General features: G+C 41.3%; 1 protein-coding gene across 3 annotated transcripts in view; it reads left to right on the top strand.

The window, feature by feature from the left end:
* NSD1 (nuclear receptor binding SET domain protein 1) overlaps positions 1-9,812 on the top strand; it is a 133,510-nt gene extending 123,698 nt beyond the window's left edge. For all 3 annotated transcript variants that reach the window (XM_005865499.2, XM_005865500.2, XM_014539065.1), the window contains 3 exons: positions 2,533-2,639; positions 4,743-4,947; positions 7,892-9,812. In XM_005865499.2, the coding sequence (XP_005865561.1) occupies positions 2,533-2,639; positions 4,743-4,947; positions 7,892-9,525 (1,946 nt within the window). In that variant the 3' untranslated portion in view covers positions 9,526-9,812. The remainder of the gene's footprint in view (positions 1-2,532; positions 2,640-4,742; positions 4,948-7,891) is intronic.
* Positions 9,813-10,214: the final 402 nt, after the last annotated feature.

Raw genomic sequence — 10,214 nt, 5'->3', positions numbered from 1 at the left:
CAAAAAAAACACAAAAACCCAAATATCCTTTTCTCTATAATTTAAATACACTGCCTAGGAGTTGTTTTGGCTTTTCAGAATTTTAAATGTTCTGACAATTTTCATATTTCAAAAACTCAGCCATTAGTTCTTTTCTCCTGTGTTGCACACTTAAAGTATTAACTGAGGAAGGTAACAAAACTCAGTTGTCACTGTGCACTGTGCTCTGCTCTGTGATGCTGCTTTTTAAAATGATGACTTGTATCAATTTTTTGAATAGATGGCTTCAGAATAAATTGGATAAATTGCTACTTTGTAACTGGAATTATAAAGTGAATACAATAACAGCTACCATTTATCAGATGCCAGATACTGTTCCAAGCATGTTACCTAATATAATCTTTGCAAAGGTGCTATAAAGTATGTGGTATCATACCTATGTTACTTGGATTTTTGGGTTTCACTCCTCTCTCATTCTTTTCTTCATTTTTCTCTCTAACCACCCCAGGATGGGGGAGGGTGGGTATGGTTCCTCTGTATTAATTACTCGGATGTTACTCACTTATATGACTTTAGTTCTTATATCTGACCTGACTGCTTTCTCTACCACATTTGTACTCAGAACTTTAGTCTCCAGTGGGATGGTTTCCTCTGCCATATCTAGCTACAAATTTCCTCTTCTCTCTTCTCCTGTATCAGCTCAGGTAGCGTGTGTAGCAATTCATAGATTTTCTTGTCCTCACTTGACTTCCAGTCTGTATGGGTGTGATGGGAAAATGAGACAGAATGTGCTGAGTGCCATGCAGAGTGCCTGTAGGAACTGCAGCCTTGGCAAATGGAATTAGAATTTTTCAGCCTGCTCTTCTCCTTACTCATCCAACTTCTTGAGCTCTTCACATACCTCTTATTTTCTGCCTCCCATGTGTGTGATATACTCCCTTCACCATCCCCAATGAGTTCAGACCTCTTAAGGATTATTGTACGTTGGACTCTTCTAGAATGTTATAAACTTTCCTTTATGTGCACTGATACATTCTGATTTATCCACTTATGTGCTTATGTTTACACAGTGGATGCTGAATGAGCAGATTATTTCAAGGATCTTGCTTATCTTATACTTATGTATAGCGTTGAGTTGCATTATAAGCACATAAAATTTATGAAAATTGAGTTATATACTTTTAAATCGTTTAATAAGAATAGTGTGATAGAATTACCCATTATTTAGTCCAGTAAATTCACAGTGGGTGTGAGAGGGGAAACATGACTCTGTTGATACCTTGGTCAATCTCAGTTCCTGCAGGTTCCTTGCATTGTGAGCCTTTCACCGGGCTATCAGTGGTTTTAGTATTCAGACCATTTTGTACCCCTAAATATAAGCTAGCTGCTTAAAAAGCTAGCTGCAAATAAATAATCTATTTCTAATATTAGATGAAAAACTGTATTGATTAGACTCACTGGTAGATGAGTCAGTCTGCAATGTGAAATTTAAGATTTGAGAATTTTGACTGAATGACGGTCATCTAAGCCATTACCCATGCCCAGAGACAACCTCTTGGTATACGTATATAAGATTCTTGTATTTGTTAGGCCTTTGCTAATGTGTTTGGAGTTTGAGTGTGTTTTATTTGCTTTCTTGGTTTTGATGACATGCACAACAGAAAGGAGCCTTTTCCTACCTTAAAATCTATTTGTACATCTCTTTTTAAAGGTTTATAAATTATTGCTATGTGTATTATATCATATTCTCTCAACAAGCCTGTGTGAGGTTGCTATTTCTCCATTTAATGGATATAGTCAGGGCCCAAATCACTCAGATCATGGTGTAAGTGGGATGTAAAGCCAGGACTTTAGGTCTGTGGTCTAGAGTTCTCTCATATTATTCTATACTGAGATGTCTTTCCCTTGAGTGCTGCCAGGTGCTCACCTTGGCACAAACAGGTTTTCTTCATACCTGCATTCTCAATGCCTGGCACATCAATGTAAGTTGTTGTCTGTTTGTTTTTGGTAATGAATTAATATACTAGTATTTTGGAGCTGAATGGTTAGAAAACAAATTTAGAAAACCAACTTGGGGTATTAACACTTCTATAGTATAACTTAGTTTAAATATTACTTGTTAAGCCATTTAAGTTTTTCTCTTATTAAGTTGTATTAGATGATTAATAATGTTACAGGATTAGAATTTATTAATATTTTATTAATATAGTGGGATTTGTAGTTAATTTTAAATGTATTTTATTGATTTCAGAGAGGATAGGAGAGGGATAGAGAGATAGAAACATCAATGATGAGAGAGCATCATTGATCAGCTGCACACACCCCCACTGGGGATTGAGCCCACAACCCAGGCATGTGCCTGACTAGGAATCGAACCATGACGTCTTGGTTCATAAGTCAACACTCAACCACTGAGCCACGGCAGCTGGGCTAATTTTCTATTCTTTTAAAAATTAATAATTTCTCTTAGAAGTCAATATACTTTTTGTAATTAATACAGAAATAACGTAATTAATACCATAGATATTAATCTTTTCATGGTCTCTTATGCAGGCACTGAACTTACCTTCAACTACAACCTAGAATGTCTTGGGAATGGAAAGACTGTTTGCAAATGTGGAGCCCCAAACTGCAGCGGCTTTTTGGGTGTAAGGCCAAAGGTACCTTCTAAACATTTGCATCGGGAATAGTGGTGTGGTCCTCCCGCCCTATCCAGGGCAGGGCTGAGTCTTTATTTTAAGATGTCTCTTTGAAATAATGACAGAGAATAGTTGTCCTGGTCAATGGCAATTTGCTAAGTAAGCATTCTGATGATCAGTTTGGTGACACAGGAGAGTATCTTTGAGTACTGTTGGAGTGTTTTAAACAATCTGACTTATAACTAGGGATGCCTTTTTAACTAAGATAGGAAATCTTAAAGTGGGTTATTTGCCACATTTTTATTGGTCTCAGCTGATCTTACTCATATTTCCTAATAAGCTACTTATATAATACTGTCAGTAAACATAAAATCCTTAATCTTATCATTGTAACAAAGTATAAACATTGTTGTGAGTTCCTAGTATTTTATATGTGCTCTTTAACTGAATTATAATTCTATAACTGTTAAGAATTGTCTATAAGTCTGCAACCTACTTTTCTTAAATATTATAAAAAACTCTCCTTGCTGTTACATAGTCTTTTCTTTTTTCTTTTTCTTTTTTTTTCTTTTTTTAAATATATTTTATTGATTTTTTACAGAGAGGAATGGAGAGGGATAGGGAATTAGAAACATCGATGAGAGAGAAACATCAATCAGCTGCCTCCTGCACACTCCCCACTGGTTATGTGCCCGCAACCAAGGTACATGCCCTTGACTGGAATCGAACCCGGGATCCTTGAGTCCGCAGGCCGACGCTCTATCCACTGAGCCAAACCGGTCAGGGCTACATAGTCTTTTCAATCATCATTTTTAGTGACTGTTAAATTTTTTATATAATGGGTGGACCATAATAGTTGAACATCTGGAAACTTCTAGATATCTCTCTCATAAGTAACAGCACACTGAAAATTTATGTTTAATTTTGATGCATAGTAGATTATACAGTGATTCTAGTTGGGTATTTCCATATTGGATTTTGGATTATGAAGTCAATATTAAGAACTAAAAAATTCAAATTAGTATAGAAACCCATAACTAAAGAGAATAATCTGTTTGAGCAGTTACACATGAAGATAAAGAGTATCCAGTAATTATTTTATTAAGGAGAATTATTTTTATATTATGTTGGATTTTGTTTAGTTGGTTTGGTTAAATGGTCTTGTTCCTTCAGATGCCCAGTGAATTAAAATTAAAATATAACTGAGTTTAATCCAAATTTAATGATGTTACATGAACTGGGAATGATAGTTTCTGCATCCTTAAGGTCAAGGTAGCATTTCACACATGAATCAGTAATAGAGAAATTCAAGAGCAAAAGCTTATGAAAACCACCAGGTTTGATGACCAAGAATGGGAGCACAGAGGAGACCTGCTGTGCTAGGATCTGTCTTGAGTGACAGACGTAATTTGACTTAAATAAAAATGCAGCCGTAACCGGTTTGGCTCAGTGGATAGAGCATCCGCTTGCGGACTCAAAGGTCCCAGGTTCAATTCCGGTCAAGGGCATGTACCTTGGTTGCGGGCACATAACCAGTGGGGAGTGTGCAGGAGGCAGCTGATTGATGTTTCTAACTCTCTATCCCTCTCCTCTCCCTTCCTCTCTGTAAAAAATCAATAAAATATATTTAAAAAATAAAAATAAAAATGCATAGCTTGTTGAGGCCAAGGACCATGAACTAGATTTTTTGTGTCTTCCAAGCACATGGCTCATACTAAGTGCTCAGTGAAGGTTTGTTGAATAAACTAAGAAATGTGTATGCACACACAAACACACAAAGAAGTCTTCCTTAGTTATAAAATTAATGTAAAAATAAAACTTAGAAAAAGGTGACCTTTAACACCAGCCTGTGTGTCAACAAAAAGAACATATCTCTTTAATTTCATTCAGGTAGCAGGGGTAGTTGGTACAAAAGTTAATTAATACAACCACTTACTGGGTACCTTACTATAACACTGTGATGTGTTAGGTGCCTTTTCTGCATTTTCTCTTACATATACAACAGTCTATAAGGACTGTCTCTTCCATAAGAGAGACTGAGGCTCAGAGAGAATAGTTAACCTGGTCAAGATCATACAACTAATGTGTCGACAGAATGCTGACTGCTCAATATCTGACCTCTAGAATCAACCCATTGCCACAGAAGAAAAGTCAAAGAAATTCAAGAAGAAGCAACAGGGGAAGCGAAGGAGCCAGGGTGAAATCACAAAGGAGCGAGAGGATGAGTGTTTCAGCTGTGGGGATGCTGGCCAGCTCGTCTCCTGTAAGAAGCCAGGCTGCCCAAAAGTTTACCATGCAGACTGTCTCAATCTAACCAAGCGACCAGCAGGTTGGTGCCAAAATCTGTTTAGAATGTTCCTTGTTCTCAGCCAGAATTCTCAAAGCCCTTTGGTCTTCCCATGCATCCCATGCATAGTATTGAGGGGATTTGGGTCCATGTTCTTAATCTTGGAGTAAATAACAAAGGCTTAGAACCCTATGTTATAGGGAAGGGAACAGAAATTCACTTGCTATGTATCGTGTTTTATTTTATTTATGTTTCTGTTATGTTATTTTATCCTAACAACCCATAAAGATGAGACCTTTTCACCTTCCCATGATGTAGATAAGGAAACTCAGAATCAAGTTTGGTGAGATGATTTGTCTCATTAGAACATATAGATGTAGGAGCTGGATTGAAAGCCAGGTTTTCTGACTGAACCGCGTCCAGCACAGCCAGTGGTGAACCTGAGGAGGGCGGTGAAGGATTAAAGAAAATAGACAAGAGAATATAGTTGGGGCCAGGTGGATCATTGCGCCTGGATGAGGACAGTGACAAAGCCTGTAAGCCAAATCTTTATTTTATAGTCAGATCACACAAAGCAAAACAAGGGAGTAGTCAAGATGTTTACAATGTTCTTGTGAGTTCCAAATCTACTTCTTTCCTGTTGTTGCAATTTTTTGAACTCGTATCAAGCTTTGTTTTGGCAGCACTTGCTGCACCTCCCGCAGCCCACATCCCTCAGCTACCTAGGACTACAGGTTCGGACTATAAGGTTAAGCTTATATACAACCATAGCCTTTGGCTATAATTGTGCTGGGAGGGTTTTGCCCTCCAGTCTGGGACTTATATGTGGCTTTGCCACAAGGGGACTGTGCCCTCTCGTCAGTCCGAGGCTTGAACCTGTCCAAACGCTGCAGCCGCTCTCCACATCTGACCTCAAGTTTACTAAAACATATTCCGTCTAAAGAAAGAGCAGTTGAGACAGAGTGGAGCTTTAGATCATTCTAATCAGTGAGGTGTGGACTGACACCCTTTTAGACCTCGTTACCTCTGAAGGAGATGCAGATGTGTAAGTTAGATGAGAAAACTGCTTATGCAGATGTGGTACCCTGAAATTTGTGGTTGGAGAAGTCCACTAACCTTTGGGTGGTGATTTGGAATTAGCGGATTTTAGGGATTTGGACCTGCCATCTATTTTAAATTACAAAGATAAGAAACCAGTGGAAAGCCATTCTAGGTGAGAAGATTATACATCACTAGTGGCCTGTTTGCTGGAATTGCAGAAAGAACAACTATGGGGTGGGAGTGAGAGGAGTTACTATGGGGTGGGAGTGAGAGAAGTTTGTCCTTCAATATGTGGTTGCTAGGATAATGAAATAATAGAAAATGAGATAGTCTGGGGGCAGGCCATAACATTGACCTAACACTTCCAGGAAGTAGAAATGGGAAATTGTTTCAGAATCAATTACTCATGGCCAGGGCTGGCACAGGCTGTGATAGAACTGATCTGGCCTATGAGCCAGGAGCAAAGTCTAGCCAGCATAGTTTATTGGGAAGGAGCTGGGGAAGAAACACTGTCCTTGACAGAGACTCTCGGCTATCATGAAGTGGAGACAAATACACCTGAGGTTAGCTTTGGGTCTTTTCCATTGATTCTGTGTAGACAACACAGATAAAGTTTGTGCTACTTTCAAGACTTAAAATTGAGCAAAGGTAAGTCTGCTTTCTTTTTTTTTTTTTCACATTTGTATATCTGCTCCCACTTCCTACTAATAACCAAATAAGCAGGAGTTTAAATAGCTGAAATGTCCCCCTTAGAGTTGAATATTTTTTATTTTAAAATATATTTTTATTGACTTCAGAGAGGAAGGGGGAGAGAGAGAGATAGAAACATCAATGATGAGAATCACTGATCTGCTGCCTCCTGCATGCCCCTCACTGGGGATTGAGCCAGAATGTACCCTGACTGGGAATCAAACCTTGACCTCCTGGTTCATAGGTCGACACTCAATCACTGAGCCAGGCCGGTTGTGCTAGAGTAGAATATTTAAAGGCTGTATAGGACAAAAGGAGTTTGCAAAATATGAAAGTAATATCCTCATATTTTATCTAAGATAAGCATGTCAAACTCAAAGGCTAACACAGGCCAAATAAACAAGGTTTAAGTTTATGTGGGCCGCAAAAAAAAAAAAGCTTCAGTTTTCATAGAAACGTAGGTTTATTTCAATAGAAACATGCTGAATACAAAGGGCTGAAATAAATGAGTAATCATTAACATAAAATAATAGAACGTTTTAATAAAAATTAATGTTTTTTTCTTGAACATTAACTTACCAGACACTGAATAACTGCACAAAATAATAAGTGTAACACAAATAAACCTATTTTTCTTGTTCTCCGAAAGCAAAATATTTCCTGTTGCGCACACTCAACAAGTCAATATAAGACTAATGATGTGGCAATCAGCTGCTAAAATATTCACTGCTAGTATTAGTGGAGTGAAATGTTGCGCCTGAGCGTAAGGTGCGTAAGGGAACACAATTATAGTAATCAGTCGTTAATGAACGTTGTAGTTCGTTATTAATAATTATGTATAAAAGGATATTGTAAAAATTTAAGTTACGAAATTTTTATTAAAACATTTCTTAACATACTATTACATTGGCTGGGCCACAAAAATATTTGTTGTGGGCCACATGTGATCCTTGGGCCACGAGTTTGACATGCTTGATGTAAGGGGAGCTTTGGGGTCTTATTCCTTGCTAGAAATAGAAATAATAGAAATAAGGAATTACTCCTGCCTGTATATTTAGTTGATGCTTAGTTGCTACTTGATACTGGCAGTTATTTTTATATGCGGTTGTACAGAAGAGGAAGCTGAGATCCTGGCGCTGGGGAAGCATGAGCTATCTGTAGAACAGGGCAGTTTGAAATCACTCCTTTGACCTGGTTCCAGAGCCATCGCCCATCTCTTGTTTTCCTAAGCTCTTGTTTCACATCTGTGTTTCAGGGAAATGGGAGTGTCCTTGGCATCAGTGTGACATCTGTGGGAAGGAAGCAGCCTCCTTCTGCGAGATGTGTCCTAGCTCCTTTTGCAAGCAGCATCGGGAAGGGATGCTCTTCATCTCCAAACTGGATGGACGTCTGTCTTGTACTGAGCACGACCCCTGTGGGCCCAACCCTTTGGAACCTGGGGAGATCCGTGAGTATGTGCCTCCCCCGGTACCACTGACTCCAGGCCCAAACACTCACCTGGCAGAGCAACAATCATCAGGAGTAGCTGCTCAGGGGCCCAAGATGTTGGACAAGCCACCTGCTGAAGCCAACCAGACGTTGTCACTGTCCAAAAAAACTCTGGCAGGGACTTGTCAGAGGCCACCACCGCCTGAAAGACCTCCTGACAGAACTGACTCCAGGCCCCAGCCTGTAGAAAGGGTCAGGACCCTTGCTGGGTCAGGGGCCAAACCCCAGTCCTTGGTATCCAGCCAGAAGTCATTGGACAGGCCATCTATAGTGGGAGGACCAAGAACCCAACTATCTGACAAACCCTCTCCAGTGACTGGCCCAAGCTCTTCACCCTCAGTCAGGTCCCAACCACTGGAAAGACCTCTAGGGGCAGCTGACCCAAGGCTGGATAAATCCATAGGTGCTGCCAGCCCAAGGCCCCAGTCACTGGAGAAAACCCCAGTCCCTACTGTCCTGAGACTTCCACCATCAGACAGACTGCTCGTCACCAGCAGCCCCAAAACCCAGACTTCAGACAGGTCTCCAGACAAATCCCATACTTCTTTGACCCAGAGATTCCCACCTCCTGACAAAGTGCTATCAGCTGTGGTCCAGACACTGGTAGCTAAAGAAAAAGCACTGAGGCCCGTGGACCAGAATACTCAGTCAAAAAACAGAGCTGCTTTGGTGATGGATCTTATAGACCTAACTTCTCGCCAGAAAGAACGGGCAGCTTCTCCTCATGAGGCCACACCACAAGCTGATGAGAAGATGCCAGTGTTGGAGTCCAGCTCATGGCTTGCCAGCAAAGGTCTGGGGCAGATGTCTCGAGCTGTGGAGAGAGGCAGTGTGTCAGAGCCTGTCCTTCAGCCTCCTGGAAAAGCCGTGGCCCCCTTGGAGCACCCCTGGCAAGCTGTTAAATCACTCACCCAAGCCAGACTTCTTTCTCCATCCCCTGCCAAGGCTTTTTTATATGAGTCAGCAACTCAGGCTGCAGGAAGAGCACCTGCAGGAGCTGAGCAGATCCCAGGGCCTCCCAGCCAAGCACTGGGCCTGGTGAAGCAGGTGAAACAGATGGCTGGAGGCCATCAAGTACCTGGACTTGTTGCCAAGAGTGGGCAGTCCTTCAGGCCTCTTGGGAAGGCCCCATCCTCCCTCTCCACTGAAGAGAAGAAGTTGGCAACCACAGAGCAGAGTCCCTGGGCCTTAGGAAAGACCTCACCAGGGCCAGGGCTCTGGCCCATGTTGGCTGGACACACACTGGCATCATCTTGCTGGTCCTCTGGGAGCACACAGACATTGGCACAGACTTGCTGGTCTCTTGGAAGAGGGCAAGACCCTAAACCAGAGCAAAACACATTTCCAACTCTTAACCAGGCGCCTTCCAGTCACAAGTATGCAGAGTCAGAACAGAAATAATACCAGTAAATGTCAGATGACCAGACCAGCTACCCCCAGGGTTCTTGGAGGAGGGAAATATTATTCTCCTCCCTTATAAAACAGACCCCACTACCTTTTCACTGTTATTCTTTCTTTATATCCCAACACTCAGAACTCTTGTGACATTAGCCAGTGGGGGCTTGTGGTTATGTGAAACATGTATGGAAATCCAAGTGGGTCTCAGCCAAGGAGACAGACAGACTTGGGTCTCTTTCCCTCAACCCTTAAATGGTCACCTTGAAATAAAAAGTCCACTTGGAGTCAAACATGGGATTCAATTCCGCTGGTCAGGTTGGAAGGTAGAGGGGCTTTTGATGCTATTTCTCCATGCCTACAGAGCCCCACTGAGGGCACCTGATGAACCCTTGGGAGGAACTGATACCCATTCAAACCAGTGGCAATTTCTTGAGCATTCGTGTGTGCTAGGCCAGGTGCTGGTCACTGATAGGAGATACAGAGATAAATAAGACCTGATTCTTATGAGCCTAACATGCCTGCCTGGGTTTCTAGGCTGTTTTTAAGAACCTTTGACCAGGAAATAACATGAAGTTCTGAGGGGCCCTGGGGCATGGTCCCAGAAATGATTGTATTGAGTAAGTTTCCTCGGGCTCGGTGTGCACGTGTGCATGTGCATGCATGTGTGCTCATGCAGCTGTCTACAGGCAGGG

The sequence above is a fragment of the Myotis brandtii genome, unplaced genomic scaffold (genome assembly GCF_000412655.1).
Source record: "Myotis brandtii unplaced genomic scaffold, ASM41265v1 scaffold208, whole genome shotgun sequence".
Lineage (NCBI taxonomy): Eukaryota > Metazoa > Chordata > Mammalia > Chiroptera > Vespertilionidae > Myotis > Myotis brandtii.
The sequence above is the reverse complement of the archived record's forward strand: the minus strand, read 5'-3'. Positions and strand labels throughout refer to the sequence as shown.